Source organism: Gobius niger (assembly GCF_951799975.1).
Source record: "Gobius niger genome assembly, chromosome: 3".
Taxonomy (NCBI): domain Eukaryota; kingdom Metazoa; phylum Chordata; class Actinopteri; order Gobiiformes; family Gobiidae; genus Gobius; species Gobius niger.
The window spans coordinates 27608647-27631819 of record NC_136854.1 but is presented as its reverse complement, the minus strand read 5'-3'; the positions used below and the strand labels follow the sequence as shown (position 1 = coordinate 27631819).

At 41.3% G+C, this 23173-nt stretch overlaps 4 protein-coding genes across 4 annotated transcripts; 3 read left to right on the top strand and 1 right to left on the bottom strand.

Moving 5' to 3' along the window:
- Positions 1-3549: 3549 nt before the first annotated feature.
- On the top strand, positions 3550-5769 carry LOC306960991 (uncharacterized protein). Its single transcript, XM_079553602.1, has 3 exons — positions 3550-4250; positions 4471-4779; positions 5056-5769. Exons 1-3 carry the CDS (start codon positions 3707-3709, stop codon positions 5640-5642), a joined length of 1440 nt encoding a protein of 479 aa, XP_079409728.1. The 5' UTR covers positions 3550-3706; the 3' UTR covers positions 5643-5769.
- A 714-nt stretch (positions 5770-6483) lies between these two features.
- On the top strand, positions 6484-11148 carry zfyve27 (zinc finger, FYVE domain containing 27). The gene is made up of 12 exons (XM_079553056.1): positions 6484-6753; positions 7157-7390; positions 7473-7543; positions 7646-7832; positions 8001-8096; positions 8174-8286; positions 8359-8477; positions 8714-8785; positions 9483-9624; positions 9704-9750; positions 10512-10593; positions 10679-11148. The coding sequence occupies exons 2-12, from the start codon at positions 7161-7163 to the stop codon at positions 10747-10749; spliced, it is 1230 nt and encodes a 409-aa protein (XP_079409182.1). The 5' UTR covers positions 6484-6753; positions 7157-7160; the 3' UTR covers positions 10750-11148.
- A 966-nt stretch (positions 11149-12114) lies between these two features.
- On the top strand, positions 12115-16292 carry golga7ba (golgin A7 family, member Ba). The gene is made up of 5 exons (XM_079553057.1): positions 12115-12270; positions 13075-13200; positions 14275-14427; positions 14513-14614; positions 14996-16292. Exons 1-5 carry the CDS (start codon positions 12259-12261, stop codon positions 15077-15079), a joined length of 477 nt encoding a protein of 158 aa, XP_079409183.1. The 5' UTR covers positions 12115-12258; the 3' UTR covers positions 15080-16292.
- An 873-nt stretch (positions 16293-17165) lies between these two features.
- Positions 17166-23027, bottom strand: crtac1a (cartilage acidic protein 1a). The gene is made up of 14 exons (XM_079553055.1): positions 22933-23027; positions 21874-22098; positions 20578-20774; positions 20361-20497; positions 19987-20143; positions 19782-19916; positions 19565-19701; positions 19357-19493; positions 19027-19109; positions 18814-18914; positions 18433-18601; positions 17568-17713; positions 17452-17491; positions 17166-17369 (listed from the first exon to the last, which is right to left on the bottom strand). Exons 2-14 carry the CDS (start codon positions 22065-22067, stop codon positions 17362-17364), a joined length of 1641 nt encoding a protein of 546 aa, XP_079409181.1. The 5' UTR covers positions 22068-22098; positions 22933-23027; the 3' UTR covers positions 17166-17361.
- Positions 23028-23173: the final 146 nt, after the last annotated feature.

Genomic DNA, 23173 nt, shown 5'->3' with positions numbered 1-23173 from the left:
AGCTATGCAGAACAAAATAATTACAAAAGTGTAGAGTGTAATTTTGGACTTTTTCTTCCTAAAGAGAGATAATTTATTTCATGTTTCAACAATGCACTTAAGTTTGGTCTTTCTGATTTAAACATGGTTTACACCCAGTTTATGAACAATTTAGTCAAATTTTGGTTTACTTTAGATCCTTTATAGACCAGCCATTTAAAAGGTGGTCCTTGGTGTGAACCAGAGTGCTAGAGGACATGTGTAGTTTGAGAATATCTCCTAGATTGACAGTCTCTTACTGCATGTGGGGGTATGCTCCATGCCACTTCTGCTCCCTAGAAGGCCCTTCTGCTCTAAGACCAGCTTTAGTCCTGGCACAAATCCTCAGAGCGACCAGAGCCTGGGCCAGTTCTGCCTCCTCCCCGGTCTCCTCTGTCCCCTTCACCCCATCTGTGCGCTGGCTGTCATCTTCATCCTCCTGCCCTCTCCAGACCAGCCTGGCCCGGTGCTCTGCGTCCTTGTGTCCAGCTGTTTGGAAGAGCCGCTGCAATTGTTGTATGTTGATTCCTGAGAAGATGTTGGAGCAACCTGACTTTCTGCTGCGGCGTTGTAGAAAGCCCCATGAAAGGCAAGAATCCTCTTCAGTGGGGGTGGCAGCGGAGTCATTCATGGTTGAAAATCTGAGAAAGAAAATCTGAGAGAAATGGAGTAAAACTAAGGTTTACGTACATACAGTACTAGTCAGTACTGGTTTATTTTCAACACTATTTACATAGTATGATTCTCATTACAGGCATCAAACTATGAATGAACACATGGACATATACAAACCGAAAAAGGGTAAAATAACTCAAAATATGTTTTATATATTTATGTATATATTTACAAACAAAAAAATCCACTGTAGGGACTTTAATGCCTTCAGTGATGATCTACAATCTAAATAGTGTTGAAATAAAAGGAAAAAAACAATACCTTTCCAAACATTTGACCGGCACCGTGTAATAAGGACAGCTCCAACAGTTTACATAACTAATAGGTCACTTTAAAAGAATAAACAGTTCCCCATAATGCCTCTAAGAATAGCCCACAACCTAACCTTATATTCACAAATCAGAAATTTGTGTATTTTGTGCTACAGATTATTATTGTATTTTATTTTGCGTTTTGTCTAATTACAGCATCCACAGCTGTACTGCAGACTTGGCTATTTCCATAAAAAAAAAAAGAAGAGACAAAAGTGAGCCCACTAGGGTCTGTCCCTCTGGCAAATTCACAATCTGTTTCAGAATATTGGTCTAATAATAAGTAGATGAATAATCTTTTTACACGGTTGGTACATGGTCATTTTGAGTAATAAAATCACCGATTCTGGGCCAATGCGTGGAAGAGAAGAATACTTGTCTTACCTTTATGAAATGCTCAAAGAGTAACTGATCCGTCTGTTTGCAACCTTCACTTCAGCTAATGCCAGGCCGACCCATATAAGCCTACTGGCGCGTCGAGGTGCGGGTAGGAGTAATCAAAGTCTAATCCCACTATGACCCAGCCTATGTGACACATTTCCCAAAACAACCGCAGAGTAATGCATAGAAAAACGCTACAAAGTAAATCGTATGCCGTTTTACTGGTTAATCTATTAAAAGTTTAAATTACAGTTGTCCTCAAAAGCAACGTAACCTTATCAATTATTAGAGCAATGAGCAAGTGCGCTTTAAAGGGGCCACCAGCTCAAGCAGGCCTTTGATGGAATCACTTCTGACGGACAGATACTGAGTGAGATCAAGAGACTTTCCGCTTAAAGAAAGAAAACGAGTGGGTTTCTAGGCAGACTGCTGAGAGGTCCACGTGCTCTTGCTCCCAGGGTTGTTTTTATTGAACAGCGAGCAACCTACATCCATGGCAAGGCCCCAAAATCTAAAGTTGGCGCCGTGGTGAGTGTGACAAATGTAGCCTACTAAATGGCGTTGTAAAAAAGATTAAACGCGCTATACCTGACTTTATTTTTTTTAGGTATTATGGAACAAAATTTGTTTCGTCTTCCTATAGGCTATTGTAAACTCAGGCATTTATGGGGAAGTCATGGTGCATCTTAACTATTTGTACCAATTTAATGAAATTACAGGTTTCTGTGACAGTGCCCCGCTAGTTGTGCAAAGTGCCTATAAACTCATCCCTGTGAAGAACTGGGAGGCTGCATGTCCGTTAGGAAAGTGAGGAATGAGTTTGGATGCAATTTAATTTAGTGGCTTTCTCTTTCATTGCTTATAATAATAAAAATAAATAAAAAGGTCTTTAGCTGAATGGAAAAAGTGTTGGTGTATGTATTTAATTATCTTTCTGTCTTTCTACAGCAGAGTGTGTTTGCTTTGTCTGTGATGACTTTGGCCGTCCTGGGACCTTCAGGTTGGATACTTGCCCATTTGAACCAGTACAAATCACGTGACTGAGGGCTGGGAATGGAACCTGAAAGTGTTGCAATGGGGGACCAGATAGAGGACCAGACCGGAGCGGTTGTTTCCTCAGACAAAAGTGAACGGCTCCGCTCCCAAAAGGGGTTCCAAACCGCTCCAGTCCCAGACCACTTCAGCCATGGGGTCTGGAGCGGTTGTTTGGGGGGAAAGGGGAGGGGGGCATGTCCCCCCTCTGATTGGTCAGGCCTTTGAAAGGCAATATCAACTTGCATATTCAAAGTTAGCTTTCTCTTCACAAATTTAAACCAGGCTCTATGATGACTTGTTCACAGAAAATATAGGGAATTTTGGCCATCTCTACTCGCAACCTACATGTCTGATTCTGATGTGGAAACATTCGATAAAATGATACATTTGTAAATATAATCCCACGGTTAAAACATAGCCTACTTGATTCAGGGAGAGTCGCAAATACAAAATTCCAAGATCTTGCTGCTGCTGCTTCTTTGGCCTGACTGTCTAAGTGATAGTTATCATAGGCACATGACACAGCTGATTTTTTACTTTCGTTTCTGTGTGGATTGAACTAAGAGGCCGATCAGAGATGGGCAGGCTATATTAAAATCTATTTTATAAATTAGTTTAGGAAAACATTTGCATACGTTTTTTTCCTCCTGTTCAATGTAAAATTGGCCAGATTTTGCATATACAAAGGTGTTTTGATGCAGGACTAAAGCACAGTGATATCAGGCTGTGGTGGTTGCCACATGAATATAATGTCCTTGGCCACTCCCATAACGACCCAGACACTTGGAACTTGCGGACGCTGCCCCTCCATAAATGAACCGGTCTCAAGTGAACTGAACTGGTCTGGTAATGTCGAAATCCCCCTAATAAAGCTCCTTTACACCGACTGCATCTTGGTATTGTTATTATTTTGCATCTTACATGGATAGGCTATATGACAAAAAACTTAAAATACATAAAATAAAATGGCTTAATCTAACCTAGACCTCTGCTTCTAAACTAGTCAGACAAACTGCAAGAGGTGTTGGCCTTCGTCAACACGCCAAACCTCTTTGTTGTATTTTCTGCGTTTCTTGATTTGCCACAGCACGCAAAAATGCTCCTTTTGGCTTATTTTCCTCAGAATTTCAAAAGTAATTTTTTTGGGTGTAGTTACAGTCCCCGGTCCAGTAGGTGGCAATACTTGACCTGAAAACGGTTTCCTAACGTCCGTGAAACCACGAAAGAAGAACCCGCAGTCAAGAGATTTTTCATCAGCTTTTTTGTTGTTGTTGTGTACCGTCACAATGAAGGCAATCGCTGCTCAAAATAACCCAATTAGCCGCTCGGAACCTGTCGGCTTTAAGATCCCTCCGTCTCTGCAGGAGAACCTCACCACGGCGATTCATGGCGCGTTTGAGGTCGCGGTGGAAATCGCAGTTCTCGAGGTGACGAAATTAATTTCTGTAGCAGCCGGGGACATGTATGACAAGATACGACAGGAGAACGAGACCCTGAAGGAGGAACTGCAAAAGGCTCAGGCCATTATAGACTCGTGCAGTAAGGCCAGCGTTAGCCCTCGAAACGGCCAACTTCTGCTGGACAACATCGAGCCAAATGCCACGGCAGCGGCGCGCAATGTTTACAAATGTGATCAAGAGAGAAAAGGGACGCGCTCAGTGGATCCGCCGCTTTCAAGTGAGCATCACAAGGGCGAGGAGGAGGCTGTGCAGTATTATACAAGCCAAGATGATGCCGTTTCCGGTTCACACGAACAAATACAACATTGGACAAATGTCACTGTAGAAGTTAAGCAGAGTACAAGCCATATGTGCAAAAACTCAAGCACAGGTGAGTCGACAAATAGTTGAAAAATGTTAAATATGCATAAAGGCAAACGTGGCAGACTTCTTTCACACTTCACACACTTGTGTTCACACTTCCACACAAGTGTTGACGCAGACACACCATCCGCTATGGCAACAAAAGGTGTTGCTTTGTGCTCACACTGAACACTTCAGTGGTTTTATTCATTTGTTTATACTGTTAATAACCGATTTTGCATTTGCAGGAACCAATAAAGAAATATCCCATGACTGTGGTGTTAAAGTGGAAAGAATGAACCGGCCTTGTATGGTTGTGGAAGCTGACACTCCCCCAGCAGTGACCTCCTCTGATAATGGTGCGCCTCAGCTGGTCAAAGTGAAGATGGAAAAACCAGAGGAAACCCTAATTGACTCAGGCAGTCTGGTGAACTCCTTTAAAGAGGATGAAATATCCCAACTTCAGTCTGATATATTGCAAGAGTGGACACCAGGAGTTTGTCATTTTGAAAGTGAAGAACAAAATGTCACTCTTCAAGGACACGGTCAAGCACATGGTAAGATTGCGCCTATAATTCTAAACAGACTCTTTTCAGCTTGAGTCCGTCTCCTTCTCAAGAACCGAGAACCATCTTCTGTGTGTTGTTTAAAGTTCCACCCGATCCTTCCAGTGCTTAAATAGCCTCCATTCTGTATTTTCACTGTTTTAAGTTATCAATCGTGAAATGCTAATTGTTAAAATGTCCAAAAGTACAAGCCTGAATAAGACATTGCATAGGGTGTTTCATAATATAAGACACATAAGCTTAATTGTTTCATTTTTCCTTTTCTAGGTCCCTCCTCCTCGAATATGAACTTCAGTCTAGACACCGCTCTTGACTCTTCATCATCTCTCAATGTAAACTTCCCGGTTCATGTGACGGATCAAGCTCACACCCAGGACCCACCTCTTCGTATTTGCGGTAGCCATGTTCGCTCTAGCCAGGGTAGCTCCAAGTTAAGTCTTCACACGTGCAAGTTGTGTGGTCTCAATTTCCCCTTGCCCAGCTTGCTAAGGCGCCACTACAGTCAGTGCCAGCAAAAGCTCAGCCAACGTGTCTATGTGCCCGCGGTGGGAGGCAAACGGACCAAACTGCAGCTCTACCCTCCCGGCTGCAGCCCATTTCGGTGCTCAGAATGCAACCGGGAGTTCAACCGCCTGGAAAATCTCAAGACGCACCTACGGATACATACGGGGGAACGGCCCTACAAGTGCTCTGTTTGCTCCACGGCCTTCAGGCACTCCGGGGCTCTAACCCGCCACTTCCGTATCCATACCGGCGAGAAACCCTATGTGTGTGGGCTGTGTGGAAAATCCTTCAGGAACTGCGGTGGACTGAAATTTCATCAGCGTTCACACAACAAACAGCTGCAGAATTGAAGAATAGGCTATCAAGAAAAGACTTGTTCGGCTATAGTTCAACATATGTTTGAAACAATATTGAAAATTCACATCCAGATATGCTTTTAGACCATACCGCCTTTGCTCCCGCCCCATCCCGTCAGACCTCGGAAGCTAAGCAGGGAAGGGCCTGGTCGTACTTGGATGGGAGACCGTTTGGGAACCAGGAAGCCTGAGTGAATGTAGTCTGTGTCTGTGTGTGTGTGTGTGAGTGAGTGGTTGGTGGTGATCGCAGGGGTCGATGGCGCAGACTGGTTGCCTCGCTTCCGTCAGTCTGCCGGAAATTGTAAAGCGACTTTGAGCATCTGAAAAAGCGCTTTATTAAACTAATGCATTATTATTATTATTGTTTTATTTTGAAAGACTAAATAGACGGGCCATAGCAAGACATACGCACCAGATGAGCTCATATGGTTGCAGCATTAAATTAATACAAATTAATACTTTTATAAGCATTTGTTCTAATGATCTGTTCGATGTTTTGTGTCTTTCTGAAACAGACCAGTTCTACAAACGTTTGCCCTTGTAAATATGTTGCTGTATTGTCATTTTTTCCCCCCATTAAACGCATCATGCAGTACACTGATGATTTGTGAAGTATTGTGTTTTCTAATAGAGTAACAGAAGCAGTTTTTGTTCAGAAAAGGGGGGGGATGGCCCTCCTCTCGCTGAACTGTCATATTTAAATGTGTTAAAAGTATGTTTTTTTAATATATACATTTGTTTCTTTCTAAATGCGACTAGAAGCTGAAAACCGCTCCTTTGATCTGGCAACACATCGCACAATCTGTTCTGTTCTGCTCTCGATTAGCCAGCCTGGATTAAAGTAGGAAGTGGATCTGTTAGAAAACAAAGCTAACAACGCAGCTAACTCTGAAAACTGCGCTCTTTTGTCGTAGTTTTGAATTGTTTATTCGACGTAACCAGCCTGCCGATATCGTGGATTATATTAGATCCAGTTACGGTCTGTTTGCCGTCATGTTAGGCGGGGTTGGATTAGGAGGCAGTTTCTCGGCAGACTGTCTCTGGACTAAATAATTTGGCCTGAGTCTCTTCGCAGCTGTTCGTGAACTGGCTGGAGTAGCTCGGGGTAAGTCAGAGCAATGTCAATGCAAAGCTGTTGTATTGTAAAAAAAAACACTTGGTGGAGATTCTGCTCGTGGCCACAGTTGCCTGCACATCAGCAGAATGAAGGTTCTCAGCTTTCAATGCAAAACTATTAATATTTGTTATAAACAGTCAATTCCTAAGTGGTTTCAGTCGATATTAGTGAGTTCGTTTTTTTTAATGCATAAAATCTATGATGCAGTTATACTTTGATGTCATGTTATACCAATATAACAATTTCACAATCAAATACACAGTCCTGTTTTTTAGATCCTTAGTTTGGAAAGTCATGCAATGCTAAAATGAGGGTCGTCCTTCCTGATGAACTATAATAACAAATGTGTTTCTTCATGAATTTTGTGACTTTTACTGAACTGTTCTGGCAGGACAATGCACAGCACGGGAGTGTCCCAGGACTCTTCACAGGGTCCCACAGACCGTGGAGAACTCGTACATTCATTGTCCAAAGAAACTGCTGGCTCTCCTGACCCCTCAGAATTAGGGAGCCCACGCTCCACCCCAAACTTTGACCTTCTCAACATGGTGGTGTCCTACAAGAGGATAGTGCTGTTCCTGGAGCCTGTGGCGGATGCGATGGAACTGACTCGCTTCCTGCTCGGGTGAGTTTTTGACTTGAGTGTCAGATAACATAAAAGCTTTTTCATTGGCTGAAGCTCCTTTTAAATTGGAAATTCATTCTAGATGGAGGATGCCGCTGTGCTCGCTGCTTGTCTGTATAGCCCTCAATGTGTTCTTCTGTACAGTAAATGAAGGTTAGTCTATAATGGATATTGAATGACGGTATTTGGGTGAAACTTGCATGATCATGGATTGATTCTTAAATGCTGTTTGTTTTTGTCTCTTCCTCTGTTTAGTGGGATGGTTCACCGTAGGAGTTGTGGTCGTGTCACTGCCTGCTGCCCTCGGTTACCTGCAGGACAGGTGCTCGGGCAGAACCTCAGAGGCTGAGCTCCAGAGGAGGCGCTACCATGCTGTGCACCGCAGAGATCTACACAATGTACATGTCACAAAACAAGAGGCCATGATGGAAGTGAAAGATCTGTAAGAGAATCAGGGGAGCAGTCTGTTGTGGAAGTGGTTGGACATGTCTTTTACATGTTACATGTTTATTAATGCTAATTTCCTCTTACAGTCAATCATAGGAAAACATTGTGATGAAATTCTCTCATGCAGCATTCATTTCACAGTAGTATTTGTTTTTGCTTTCAGGTTGAAACACCTCGATGACTTGCTGTCTTCAGCCTGTTACGCTGCAGAGGCTGTTTATAAAGTCCTTTATTGGGATAATCACACTATTTCGTCAAGGTTGGCTTGTATACACTTTTAAAGCTGTTTTTATGTCAATTTTAAATGTAATTGTTTTTATCTCTCGCCATTTCCAGATTTTTCGGAGGGCTGTTGATAGCAGTTTGTTTGCTCTTCATCACTCCTCTGGGATGGGCGCTTGCGTGTCTTAACAGCGGCCTTTTCTTGTGGAACAATGACTTTTATAGAGGTTGGCTTTTGCATGTTACAAAATAATATAACATACTAGATGTATATTGAAAACTACTTCTCATGCTTACAGTTTTGATGAAGTTAAAAAGTGTCTTCCAAATGGGGCCGTCGCATTCCTTAGGGTGTGTGTGCGAGGAACAGGACCCGAGTCATTTAACGGAAAGAACACCAACACCAACCAGTGTTGAGGTATGCACAGAGAGGCACACTATGTCTTTAGTTAATGTTACACTGCTCATGGCATTAAGCCTCTTAAACCCTTGACCGCGGGCTCAGAGGACATCTATCTGGGATCATGATATAAATCCAAACCATTGTGCATCCCGTAGAGTAGCTCCACCCTCTCTAATGAGGTGCCAACACAGTCCGTGACATGGACTTACTGTTTTACTTACTGTTTTATTTATGTTGTATCTTTACCATAGGACCTGTCTCCTGGAAGTATAGAGGAAGCAGAGGAAGCAGAGCCTGATGAGGACTTCAAAGATGCTATTGAGGTAAAAAAAAAAAAAAGAAAGGAAAAAAGAAGCAATTTCTTATCTCTTATGCAACTTGAAACCAGTGAAAACAGTTTAAATTGTTCAGTGAGGAGACATTTTTAAGCCAGTGTGTTCAATCATCAAAAATGAAATAATGAAAGTAATGCATGCTTTCCTCATTTTATCTCTGGTGACTGAATGTCACATATTCTTTCTTCTTTTTTTCCTCTGCTGACTTTTGGCAATAGGAAAGTTCAGTTTCTCTGCAGGTGAGTGTATGTATACACAAGTCTCGTGTTGTAGTTGTGAGTGAAGATGTAGTGTATTATCTAATATAATAATATAATATAATTTTATATACTCAATCCATGCATTCTAGCAGTTGTTCCAACACTGTCTTTGGTGCATATTCATGTTTGTGTCATAGATGTTTATCACCTTAGATATAATACTGTGTTTGTGTGTTATGCTGTCCACAAAGGAAACGCCTTTGGTCCTGCTGGTATGTAGAAACCCCATGCTCCTGACTTAATCATAGCATGTTTTCACTTCATGTTAAGTTAATGAACATAATTGTGTTAGTTCCCCAGTGGTCAGAGGGACTGATGTCGCCAAAATGTACTAATTTCTCTGCATCTTCTGTGAATTCGTGGTTATCCTTTATTTTAATTGAATGACATAAATACACGGTGTATGTTTGTGCGTATGTTCTCAGGAGGATGATGACAGTGGTCTTGGTGCGCCAGAGTTTGACACGGTTTCTGAAAATGGTCTTTTGAGTCGCAACGAGCCGATCCGCAGCAAAGTGTCAAAGCTGACAGAAAGACTGCGTAAGCGCTACCCTGCCACCAGCACAGGTTAGTATTTCCTCTTATACACAAACATTTTAAATCTGATTATATCAAATCTGTTTATATTAATCTTTTTTGTTCACAGGAAACTGTTCAAGCTGCAATGCGGTTTTCTCAGTGTTGAAGAAAAGGGTGAGATATATTTTATAATAAAGTGCAGCAACTCATCAACTCATAGGCTGGATATTGCAATGATATTTAATATACTAAATGTCCAAGGGGGAGCAGGGACATGGACAAACATAAGTGCCTCTGGTTCATATTTCATCTGAGTAGGATAAACAGACTCTTCATCCATCCTCATAACTGTTAGAGGAAAACATTAAATCGCTATTTATCATACTGGGTCAAGCTGTACAGTTGTACTATCTCTGTCATAACTGTGATGCTCAGGCGCCCACTCTCAGCCACTGAATGCTTGCGTATCAGTATGACGCTCTGAGAGGGTATTTATCCCTTTACTGTGGAAGCGCAGACAGATATGAATGGTAGGACTAGCGCAATGTCTCGAGTTCATGTCTCCGGGTCCCGCACCGATGGTAAATAAACTTCTCCTGTATAAGACATCCAGACTGCTGCCAATTCTTCATCTATCCTCTCGAACATCATTGTTAATTCTCTAACAATAGCGATAAAAATAATTAAAATGATCAGTATATTGTGTTTTTGTAGTAAATAGATTAAAGAAAAGAAGACCATAGCGTTATAACTTATTTATTATGGACCTCTTCCTAAAAGCCCAGATGAGAGGCAGAAGTGAGAAAATATACATGGCACATTCCCAAAACCTTTTCCCCCAAACAATAATCGTTGGGTGACTAAAAGGGATATATATATATAGCAAACATAGCGTGAAAGAGCTTTGTTAAAGTTCGTGGCTCTTGTTTTCACAGAGAAACTGCAGTAACTGCGGCAACAGCTTCTGCTCTCGATGTTGTTCCTTTAAGGTGCTGAGATCTTTCATGGGGGCGACTGGTGAGTGCTGCATTAAATCAATAGCTTCTTTATAACTCCAGTTGTCATGGCTGTGTCTCCTCATGTATGATCATTGTATCCCCAGCTCCAGAGGCCCAAAGAGAGACCGTGTTTGTCTGCGCTGCCTGTAACTCCTCACTCGTCAAGTTACAATGAGACGCTTGTTGTTATTCTCACCCAGTGGTCATTGGCAAGTCGTTCACCGTGTATCCTGCGCTTTACACACGTTACTGGAGGCATTTCTTTTCAGATATCTCCAAAATCACACCCGAGCGGACCTCCCGTTTGCCTGTTTTCAGTTGCACCTTTTTAATTATGTTGCTTTTGGTTGGGTATTACGTTACTGTTCATTGTATGTAATGATGAACTGGACCTACTGGAATTTGTCAAAAACCGTTTCCTGGTAATTTCTCCTTTGCTGTGCAGAGGTCTATATATCTGAGATGTGGGGTCGTGTGCATTTGGTTTCATGATATGTCGGTGATTTTGCTTTTCCTAATGTGGGCTTTTGATTTTGATTTTTAAATGCAGCAACATGACAGTACCACTATATCTAGATATCGATTCAGAAAGTGATGGGTATATGATCAAAAAGTCCGTCTGTGATGCTGAGTTTGCAGGTGTGTTTGCATTTCTTAGGGCCTCAACTAGTTTTGCCTTTAAATTTGCAATGAAAAGAATCCGTGACATAAAGCAAAAATAACTGCAGTCTTCACACACTTTGCCTTTTAGTGCTATGTGTAATTATCTGATTACAAGTTTTGAAACATCATCTGACCAACGCTATGGGGCATTCATCAGCAACAGTTATCTTGTTTGCTGTGCCAGCCTGGTCTTTGCATTTGCATATCCACTGTTTGTAACTAAGGCCCCCACCCGCCTAAAGGGATTAAGAGGCACAAATGGAGCGTGACATAACTATGATTATCTTCCATGAGTTTATCATTCACAGCTGGCTGCGTATTTCGAATGGTTTGTTGGAGAGTGATCAGTGGCACATTTTGTTTACATTTAGTGTTTAGCTTTAGTCTTTACCCATCATTTTATAGAAAAGCACAAAGAGGACGCTGTACTTCTCGCTGGTCATTGACATCCATACATGGACCGGGCAACCACTTTACAACATGTGTCATGTTCCTAAAAGCAGGACTTTTAGAAAAAATGCTAAGACACTGTCATTTTATCCATGAGTCTTGGAGGACATTTTTAACCATGATTCAGAGACCAATGATTGTAATTATATATGCTCCGCTTTTATCGTAACTGTGTGTCTTAAAATGTTCTATCACAAAGCTAATATATTTAATTTAAAATTCAGACCAGTCATTTGACCTAATTATGTTCTGTGTATATTGCCACTGGTTTATGTTTTTAATTATGCTTAACCATTAGTAAACAATAAACAATTTTGTCATTTGGCTAAAATGCCCTTTTTTTTCCACTCATATAAAGATATTGCTTCTGTGAATGTTCCTAATATGACAGGGCCAATAGTTACGCTTCTGTAAACCATTTCATTTTTAAACTGCTGAACTGTCCACGACGCCGAATTTAGAAAGCCGCGTGTGGGGTGTTCGCTGCGCTGATCCCGCCTCCTCCTCGCTCTGTCCCACTAAAGCGATTTCAGCGCGTGCAAGTGCTCTTCTTGCGGACACGGATGGCAACATGGCGACAGAGGTAAAAACAGACATCGCTCCTGATTCATGATTTTGCTCATGTAACTCTGTCGCGCCTGTAGGTCCTTCATAGTAAACGGTGCTCAGGGCGTTTGGTTCACGTGTCAGTGGGGGGGTAGATATGTGCGCTTTGGTCCAACTGCAGCTCTTATGAATTAGAACGACTATGTCCTACATTACCACATGTATTCCCCAGTGAATACACCCTGCCCTGACGCGCGGAGAGACGCATATGAAACCACATCCAGGCGCGTTTGGACTGTACAGAGAGACTATACAAATGAGTGAAATGCAAATGTTATTGTTCGTGTTACGTCGTCGTCTCCTTGGTCAGAGGCAGATGATTTTGTCTGTCGAGACGCCCAGTTAATCCGGTGACAGTTCGCTGTGGGAGCCCTGACCACTCTATAGCCTATAGCCGACTACATAGGGGAGTTAAGTGTTCAGCACCACGGACAGAGCCTTATTTTGCTAACGAGCCTTTTCATTTCCACGAGTCTTGTTCCGCCACATTGATTTGTTGCGGGGTGTAGTTGAATGATGATGCATCCTCTGAGACCACAGGAGACAGCTGAAGTGTGTGGGAAAGATAGTATGTCCAAAACTGGGAGCTGTTCCAAAAGGCTGAGTGATCGATCGCGTTTAGCCTACTCTATCACTATCATGCGCTTTCAAAACGCCAACATCAGCCGCTGTTTGCACACATTACAAGCGTCAGGCGCGCCAGGGTGTAGCTTTCGCTCCTCTCTGGGGGTCTCATTACGCGGAAACTGTGCCAGTTTTCATGCCCTTTGTTTGTGTGCAGTTCCACAACCTGCAGGAGTTGAGGCACAGCGCGTCGTTGGCCAACAAAGTGTTCGTCCAGAGGGACTACAGTGAGGGGACCACCTGCAAGTTCCAGACCAAGTTTCCCACTGAGCTGGAGACCAGGGTAATCAAAATAACACGGATGTCATACCGTGTAGAAGAATAGTATGTGGGACCATGTTTATACTGGAAAAAAAGAGTTGGTCATCCAGAACCGACCCAAACATTGGTTGATGGCTTTGTTGTTGTTGTATCCGACAACAGAATTGGACTTTAGTAGGCTACAAGTAACTCAATGTCTTTGTTAAGATAATTGCAGCAGAGTGTACTTTTTAAATATTATTTTGTTGTAGTATAAGCTTTTTGGGCCACTCAGCAGTTATATTGCGTCATGTAACTGAGAGGGGAGTCTAGGAGCTTCTTCCCCCGGAAAGTTGACCTGAAGTTGTCTGTTGCCATATATTTTCTGCAGGTTTAAAGGACCACAATCTGCACAGTATTCCTGTCAGTATTCCTGCTCTAGTCCATTCAACCAAAAATAATTTATTTATTACAAGGTTAAAATAAAGACAGGCCACTGCCAAAAGAAAAGGTCACACACTTTGTTTTGTAGGGACTGCCTTTAGCTTTGATTACGGTATTTGCACGCATTATCAGTCTTGGAGGTAACGTCTTACAAAAGTAGCGAGTTACAAAAATACATTACTTTTTTCAGTAACTAATGAATATAACATTACTTACACAAAATACCAGAATATATAAGTCAATACAATTCAAGTAACTCGAGTTACAAATGCATTTAAATGTATGAACAAAAATAGCCAAACTCCTCCCAAATAACGGACACTGACGTATAAGATGTGCTGTTGTGTGTAGCTAACGTCATAAAAACAAATCAGAAAGACTGGGGGAAAGAGAAAATCTTTGACTGCAGTTTTGCTTGGTGGAATTATTACTATTTCTGTTTATATTTTGCCAAAAGTAACTCAAAAGTAACTCAAAGTAGTGCAACTCAATTACACTTTTTAAACAGTAATATATAGTAAATGTAACATGTTACATTTTTGTAGCTGTAGCTACTAATACAGAATATATTAGTTTTAAAGTAACTTACCCAACACTGCACGTTATATTATCACTGTTTTCTGTTGAACTCAGTGCTTGCTGTACGTTGTCACTTATAGCCTCATGTCTGCAGATTGAGCGGTCACTCTTTGAGGACACTGTGAAGACACTGAATAACTACTATGCCGAGGCAGAGAAGATCGGGGGGCAATCATATCTGGAGGGGTGTTTGGCCTGTGCCACTGCATACCTGATCTTCCTCTGTATGGAGACACGCTACGAGAAGGTCAGACATGCCGCTCCTGTTTCAAATCCGGAAGTTGAATGATTGATGCTGAGGGATTCATGTTTCTCCTTGTTCTGTTTTCCAGGTGTTGAAGAAGATTGCCAAGTACATCCAAGAGCAGAACGAGAAGATTTACGCTCCCAGAGGCCTGCTCATCACAGATCCCATTGAACGAGGAATGCGAGTTGTATCCTTACAAGTTACAGAAGCGCTGTAGAAAAGGCTTACAAGCTGTCATCTGTACTGGGTTGTTTTTGAATGATATCTGAACTATCTTAATCTCCGCCTGTACCGAGCATATTTTCTCCAGTTTAGCTTCTGGAAAAAGGTGTCAAAATAGCGACGAAACTGCGAATGAAAACACCAACTGTAGACTGAGGGAATAATGATTACACTGTAGCACTTTGAGAAACTTGTCCTGTCAAGCTTGTAATGTACAGTATGACTTAAAAACTATCTCTACAATGGGAAAACTCCTGTGCGACAGGAAGCTTACACAAAGATCTTAAAGGACCAGTAGCTTTTCTTTCCTCCATCAGAAGGAATGGGCCTTAACTTCACTGAACAGATCGAGATCTCCATCTACGAGGACAGGGGCTCCAGTGGCTCCAGCTCCAGCAGCAGCTCTGTGTCCGGCAGCACCACGCGATGACCGGACATCCCCAAACCCCACCCCCTAAATACTCTTACAAGAGTGATTAAGGCACTGTCTCCATGTCTACTGTAGGTCATACATTCCTGTGGTCTGCTCGCATAAAGAAATCACTGGCAGTTTTAACTAATAAGACCATGCACTGAACTTGTATTGTGGTCTCGATGTAGAGAAAATGTCTATGTGCTATGGTTGGACGTGCCAAACTACTTTTACATAAAGGATTAAGCTGCACATTGACTAAGTGCAGAGTCAAAATTAGCTGCTGGTGATTCTCTGTGAGACCATACCATTTTTGTCTTGCCTGTGTTTTGAGTTGACCACCGATGATGTGAAGGGTGGTTAAGGAGTGACGAACTGGCCTCACCAAACCTCATACCTCACGCAAATGTTGTCCAACATGAGCTGCTAGCTTTTTATTAAGAACATTTCTCACTCACCCAGGGCCTGGTTATAGTTTAAGTTCCTCCCCGTCTTCCCCGCTGAATATCAAATGGTTGTGTAGCAAACGAATGTCTCCCAGTAAGTTTACAATGTAGCAGATCTTCCATAAAACTCACCTAAGCCTCGATTATATCCCCAAAATATGTGCACAAATTGCTGGGTTTCAGATTGTGAGACCAATGCTTCCTAAAATGTAATTATGCAAAATGACACTGTGCATCCAGTGTGCCAATCAATGATGGGTCAGAGAGTCTTCCTTTATTGTAACAAAATCCACCCATCTCAATTTCTGGATTAACATCCCAAAGATTAATTTGTCAGAAGCATACAAGTGGGATTCTCTCCTTTATTTCGGCGGCATTTGAAGAATATTTTTTTCCTATTATTTATAATTTATTACACGACACATGCAAATGATCATTGTTTAATAAATACTGTTTCGTCACTTTGCATTTGTGTTTTGATTCATGCAGATCCAGCAACAGTCTCCGTGCACCTATAACAATGCAACACACACCGCTGGCAAACCAACATAAAGTTAAGAAATATTTAGCCACTCCGCATTCCGTTTATTGCAATTGGGGATTTGGGACTAAGATGCAAAGGACTGCACGCACGTCAAAAGGACAGATGCAATCAAGGCACACCGGGGCAAAGATGTAACAAAGCACGTGTCATACTCAGGCGCAGTCGAGTGGAGGCTGTTGTAAAAAGCCGGAGCTGTGGTGATGTAGAAGGAGAGATAAACAGTTCATGGAATTTAAGGCTATAACACTTCAAGAGATGGCTGCATATTGTACGGCTAAATTATCGTTACTGCAATACAAACCACAGAGCTTAAACATGAATGCATAGTAACTTAAAAAAAGTTAAAAAGTTAGTTTCATCTTCTCTTCAGCCTTGTTTTGGTCTTGATTTAGTTTTGTTTTGACACAATTTTATTGAAAAAACAAACTGCTTTCTGATTGTATTCAAATTGTTAAAATGGCCTAGTAATGTCACGTCAATAACATTCTTATCGTAATACTGGTGATTGTTATCAAGTATTTTTTTCCCCATATTACTCAGCCTTACTTTGAGTGAAGATTATGTCATAAAGTAATTAAAGTTTTAAACCAGTGATTCCCAACCTTGAAGTCCCCAAAACGCCACAGTTTCTGAAAAGTGAGGTTCAAAGATTGATAGCGAAGCGAGGGTTTATTTTTCTAGAAAATCTTTATTTACCATTTAAATTAATATAAATGGGTATTTATTTTTCTCAACATTTACAGCAGTTTGAGAATTTGGAGAAGGGTATCTGTTGCCGAAGTGGACAGTCACTGAGAGAAAGGTTGAGAACCACTGAACAAAACAAAATGAGTAGTGAAAGACAGTATATGGTTGAGCTACCATTATTCTACACATAACCCTTTAAATCACCAATGTGAAAAATAATTCATAGTAAAAATATTGCCCTCTAGAGAAACAACACACATTCAAATAATAAAAAAGTGCATTTCTAAAATACATAGCATAATACATAAGACTTTCTAGTTGAACGCACACGCACACATCTTGTACTTCTACCTTAGTGAGGACATTACCCAGATCCTAACCTTAAACCTAACCCTAATCTAAACCCAGTTTTAACCCTCAAACATCTTGACCCTCAAACAGTCCTTCAAATAAGTGAGGACCACCCAAAATGTCCTCACTTTACAAAAATGTCCTCACTCTGTTGGTTAAAAACTCAAACTGGTCCTCACAATGTCATGAGTACAAGAACACACACACACTCTTCACAAACAAAAATGAACACAAAATATAACCTTTTAAAAAAAATCTTTGTCATCATTTCCTCAAATCCCTGTGCAACAAAAAACAAGAAAAATGTAAAACAAAAATATAATAAACTGTTTGATGATTAAAACTCCGGAGGGCGGTCTTACCTGCACAGCGGCCGTTCTTGACAGTAAAACCTTGACCGCACTAAAATGAGAGCCATATGACTATTTAATATAATATTTTTCATATATATTGAACATTTATTACAGTCTATTCTTACCTGCGTGTCATTAGCCAGAACAGACATTGCTCCATCTCTGGGATAAGCGATTTCCAGCACTGTTTTCATCTCTGCGGGCTGAAGAGGGCGGGTCAGAGAGGTGCCATCGGGCCAGGACACTTCCAAGACTTTCCCCTCATCTGCTCCTGTGTCCACAAACCAAATAATGGCAAAATAGTATTCCAAAAAATCAGAACAATATCATGATAAATAATTGTCACCATCAACTATCCGTTTTTGGACACCTCTGTATTTATATTTTACATTTTAAAACATTAAAAAACATTACAGAAAAAAAGAAAAGATTAATAAGAAAAAACATGCAAGGAATGACGGACTGGGCTTATCAAGAATTACAAATTAGCCTGGAGCGGCCTCCTCAGGCAGTAGAGAGAATGACTGTGAATACAAGCTTTCCCTTTTAGCAAACTGCATGCAAGCTAATCATTAGCGCCGCGAGGAACACACTTTGAGCATAGAATGGGTCTGGTGATGGACCACGTTTAAAAATATATATTATTTAAATATAATCCAGGAGATACAAATCTGAGCCTTCAGTATTAGAAGAAATATATGAGCAGGATATATTAAAACTGCATGAATGAAGTAAAACACTACATGACGAGGGAATGTTATAACACGGTTAATTTCGCATAGATCTCCTAATAGACTTCATTAAAGTTCAGATTTTCTATCTAACAGAAAAACCTAACAGAAACCAAATAACTCATCTGTACACAAATCCAACCAACAATTAAATCAGCAATTAGTCAAGATTTTCTCAACTTATTCCACATTAAGCCTTATTTTGCCAGTAACTGTTGTACTGAATTTCATGTGTCCTAAATACTGTTACGTAACGTACCTAAACCGAAGTGCGCTACAGGCTCCATCTCACAGAGGTATCCCGAGCCTGCGTCGATGATGCGAATGTGCGCTCCACTCTGACTCGTGAACACGGTCACTTTGGCCCCACGAGCAAAAGCGCCAAACTGAGTCCTGGGAATGATCCGCAGCCAGTTGTTGGACAAGCCCTGAAACAAAGAAGTGGTTTGATATTCAGTATGTGTCTAAATGGTAAACATTATCAACTATGCACTAATGTATTGATATTCTGACTCTACTCAACTCAAACCACAATATCAACAAAGTTAAAAGATGGCAACGGAAACAAGATAAATAAGAAGGCAAACCAAAATCCAGTCCTGAATTTAGTGTTTGATTACACAGATAAACAACAGCACACCTGTGTGACATTATAAACAGATATCGGCTGCTGGGCACTCTCTCCGTGTGCGATCAGCAGGTCCAGCTGCCCATCTCCATCCAGATCCGTGACAGTGCCTCCTGCAACAACACAGAATAACATTTATAGTGTTTTTCATACATTTGTATCATTTTAATTGCCTCATTTTATCTTGGGTTAATGAAGTACCAGCAATAATAAATCTAATCTTACCTGTTCCCCTTCCCTGTGGCTCTGCAGCGTCGCCCACATTTAGTTCCTCTATCACAGGGTCAGCATTAATCTTTCTGGACACCCTGAAGAATATTATATGTGAATATTATGTGTGTTCATTCAAATAGACCAAATAAACAAAATAGACCAAAATAAACAAAACAATAAATACTTAAGCTATAGTATTTAAATGAGCTCCACAGAAAATATTGAAGTACATAAAATAACATAATAAAAACAATAAACTGCTTTGTTTACATAATCTCACTTAACCAGCAGAACTACAACTGTCTCTAGGCAAGTAAACCGTGTGTATACTTTAGTGATTACCTGAAGACTCTGTTTGGGGCGTTTCCTCTATAAGCGATATTGTTAAAGAACACTTCTAGTTCCTTGTCGTTGTCAAAATCAGCAGCAATTATGGTTCGAATTGGCGAGGGGTTGGCAAAGGCTCGCGTCGCTATGTTCTGTCGAGCAAACCATGTAAGAGGAAACAAATAAGAATGATATTTGATTGTTTTCTTTCTTTCTCCCTCACCCTGAATTTAGAGTCGCTGCCCTGTAGATAAAGTCTGTGGGGCCCATTCCAGTTGCCATACACAATGTCTGTCTTTCCATCACCATTGAAGTCAGCGAGGGCCACTCCTCTGCCGTGCTGCGACCTGTCCTCCACACCTGTGAACAATTTCAAACCATGCCTCAAACACAAATACAAAAACCTACGTGCTCTAATCTTGAGAAATATATTCCGGTACCTGCTTTTTTAGCCATGTCCACAAAAGTCCCGTCCCCGTTGTTCTTGAAGAGGAAATTTGGACCATTTTCATTGTCACAGAACACATCGGACCTCGCCTGACTCAGGATCGGTCCAACCACCACACCGCGACCTCCTGTGAACAATCACATTACACATGCAATCTATCTATATTTCACTTTCAAATGCTCACTCAAAGTTTTTACCTGTAAGTTTGTTGACTCCGGCTTGTGCAGCTACATCAGAAAGAGCGATAGATCCTTTGGTTACGTCACTCGCCGTCTCGTCCATTTCTAGCAGAGCGTGTGGCCCAATGTTACCGCTGGCATAGTTTGCAACATAGACTGAATAACGTCCTGTTCCCTGTTATACAGATGCAAGAGATTTGGAATGAAGTGGAACATTATAGGTAGCGGGATATTAAACAGCACTTTACAGCACAGTAATAGCATGGTAATAGGGTGGAAATAGCAGAGCATCTTAACATGTAATAACACAATAATTTATAATTTCATGGTAATAATCCTAATTCTATCCCAGTTTCTCTGTTGCACATTTATTTAACCAGGGTGGTTTCTACCTTTCTGTCAACACACGCTACTGAACGTCCTGCCATGTGATTGGCCACACCTCGGCGTACATTGAGTTCATCACTAAGAAGGTCTTCAAAGCGGCCATTACGAAATTTGAATAACTTGTCCGAGTAAGTCGCCCTTCCTGAAATGTAGGAAAGTTTAATAAATAGCAATCTGTAATTAAAAAAAACAAGCAAAACAAAAAACACATGCAAGTTTTACCAGAGTACGCGTTATTAGTGTTGAGGAAGTAGATTTCTTCACGTCCATCTCCATCCACGTCACAGGCGGTGACCCCGATTGCATTCCCAACTGTGTCCCTCAATGCATAGTATGGGGAGTTGGGGTCGTCCACAGCGATGTTCACAAGCCTGTTTTGAGAGCTGTCGTACTTGAGGACCAGATTAGGGCCATTGTACCTGAAAGAAGGAGCAACACCATATGTATTCACCATAATTAACATCACTGTAAATAAGCCAGTTTTAGCTCAAAAGCTAGTTTTCAACTGTAGTCCCTGGGCAAGATGTAGATTGCCAACAGTACACAATAAACAACCATAACAACAACAATCATTATTAACCTGTAAATAAATGATAGCACAATTCATTAGCATAATCTCACACACAACCTATGTTAACATTCTTTACAAACACTACACCATAGACACAGGCAGAAAAACGCTGGCAGAAGGCAGGCAAGCACAAAAGCAGCAAGAACAAAATACATGAACAGTGATGTACAAGTTTGATTCTCATGTCACCAGGATTTTAACATATCTTCGAAAGGCCTTAATGTATCAACATGTTTAACTTCAATGTGCACTATCCAACGGTTTATGGGGAAAATAAGTTGATATTAGTGCGTATTATACCCTTCCGTGACGGCTGTATGGGTGGTTAGCCTGGCACCTTTACTTTCCATCCCCGTGGCCTCTAGGATGCTCCGGGGTCAATTGTTTTTTAGGGTTTAAAAACAATTGATCCTGGAGCATCCTAGACAACAAAAACATGTTTCAAGTAGATGACATCTAACACAGAACACATAAGGACTTGAACAGGGAGAATGTAAACTAGGCTATGTATTCTTAATTTGCACTTTTTAACTTGCACTTTGTATATTGCACTTGTAGTTGTAAATTGCCTTTTGTTATGGAATTTTAATTGTGTAGGACTACAGATGCAGCCATCTTTTTAATGTACCTACACACTGTCCTTTACAACAACTAAACTAAACTTCTTAACATGACTAATTGAAACATGATTGATTCTATATTTCTGTTGTGATAAACATCAACATTGCATTTACTGTTCAATTATGTAATACTGTGAAGTCAGAGAGCATGGGGCCCAGAGTGGTTAGTGCTCTTGCTTTCCAGCTAAGATGTTTGTGTTACAGTGATCTCTCTCTGGATGAGCCTCCTTTCATCATCTTAAGACATGCATTTTTAGTATATAAGTGGGTAAATGGTTCTGAACTGCATAATGGAACAAGCGGAAAAAGGATGAAGGTCATACCTACCCTGCTACTACCACCTCCAAGCTCCCATCTCCATCGACATCAGTCACTGCCATGCCATAGTTGAGCTGCGTTGGGTTGTGCAGTCGGTCCGGAGGCAGCATTGACTGGGTTACATCTTGGAACAAGGGCTCAGAGCACTGGGCGCGAGAGGCATGTTGCCAGAGTCCCACCAGGAGAAGCCAACAACCCCACATGACTTTTTTGTGACAGCTGAGGAGTTTTTTGCTAAAGGAAAGAGTGAACATGTTAGAGGATAACATTAAATCGCTATTTATCAGACTGGGTCAGGCTGTACAGTCGTACTATCTCTGTCATAGCCTTGACTGTGAGGCTCAGGCGCCCACTCTCTGCCACTGAATGCTTGCGTATCAGTATGACGCTCTGAGAGGGTATTTATCCCTCTTCTGTGGAAGCATAGACAGACTTGAATGGTAGGACTTGCGCAATGTCTCGAGTTCATGTCTCCGGGTCCGATTGTTCCGGCTAAATTCCACATAGACCGATGAGGGCAGCAAATCCAGGTAAAGTAAGTGACGCGCTGACTGTGCACTTCCATACAAATCCGAAGAGTCCAATGTACAAAAATACAGCTGCTTTATTAGGTTCAAAATAGTGTCAAGTTTCAATAATTCATTATAAAATCCAAATCATTACTTTCATAAACAAGGGCTAAAAACACACACAGTGAAGCGGTCAACAAACTGTGTGCTCTTCTGGATTGCCAACACCTGTGTGACTAAGGTGTGGCTCCCCATATGTAGAGCATCACCACAGCACCTCCTAGTGGTGACACATGGCTCCAACACCGATGGTAAATAAACTTCTCCTGCATAGGACATCCAGACTGCTGCCTGTTATTCGTCTATCCTCTCGAACACCATTGTTATTTCTCTAACAGAACAAATTAAACGTATTATAACTATTTTTTCTCTGCTGCAAAAGTGTTATAACGAATTCAGTGGTCCATATGTGTTTTTCACATTCACCACTGTCATCATAATCCTTGTTAGCCCTGCAGCCAGATGATAGATGCCTAAAATGAAATCCCAGTCATCTTACCCGCAGTGAGGGTGTAGTGTTGGTCAGGGCTTCACCCACAGTCTCCTCTGGTTCCTGCGGTTCAGCGAAGAATTTCCACCTTACACAAGTCTTTTCTTTTTTTTCATGTTTACAATTTACGAAACAGCTTGTATAAGTGCTCGGCGCTCGACCAATCAGCGAAACCTCTCTGATGTTTTTTGACCAATAGCAAAGAGGGTTGACGGGGAGTCTTGAGTGTGTTTTGTTCAACAATAAACGC

Coding starts and splice junctions, on each gene's coding strand:
- LOC306960991 (XM_079553602.1), top strand. CDS start 3,707: ATGAAGGCAATCGCTGCTCAAAATAACCCAATTAGCCGCTCGGAACCT. Junction 4,251..4,470: donor GTGCAAAAACTCAAGCACAG/GTGAGTCGACAA, acceptor TTGCATTTGCAG/GAACCAATAAAGAAATATCC. Junction 4,780..5,055: donor AGGACACGGTCAAGCACATG/GTAAGATTGCGC, acceptor TTCCTTTTCTAG/GTCCCTCCTCCTCGAATATG.
- zfyve27 (XM_079553056.1), top strand. CDS start 7,161: ATGCACAGCACGGGAGTGTCCCAGGACTCTTCACAGGGTCCCACAGAC. Junction 7,544..7,645: donor CTTCTGTACAGTAAATGAAG/GTTAGTCTATAA, acceptor TCCTCTGTTTAG/TGGGATGGTTCACCGTAGGA. Junction 7,833..8,000: donor ATGATGGAAGTGAAAGATCT/GTAAGAGAATCA, acceptor TTTTGCTTTCAG/GTTGAAACACCTCGATGACT.
- golga7ba (XM_079553057.1), top strand. Junction 13,201..14,274: donor CCACTGAGCTGGAGACCAGG/GTAATCAAAATA, acceptor TCATGTCTGCAG/ATTGAGCGGTCACTCTTTGA. Junction 14,428..14,512: donor TGGAGACACGCTACGAGAAG/GTCAGACATGCC, acceptor TCTGTTTTCCAG/GTGTTGAAGAAGATTGCCAA.
- crtac1a (XM_079553055.1), bottom strand. CDS start 22,067: ATGTGGGGTTGTTGGCTTCTCCTGGTGGGACTCTGGCAACATGCCTCT. Junction 20,498..20,577: donor CACTAATAACGCGTACTCTG/GTAAAACTTGCA, acceptor CCTACATTTCAG/GAAGGGCGACTTACTCGGAC. Junction 17,714..18,432: donor TGTAGCGCACTTCGGTTTAG/GTACGTTACGTA, acceptor TTGTGGACACAG/GAGCAGATGAGGGGAAAGTC.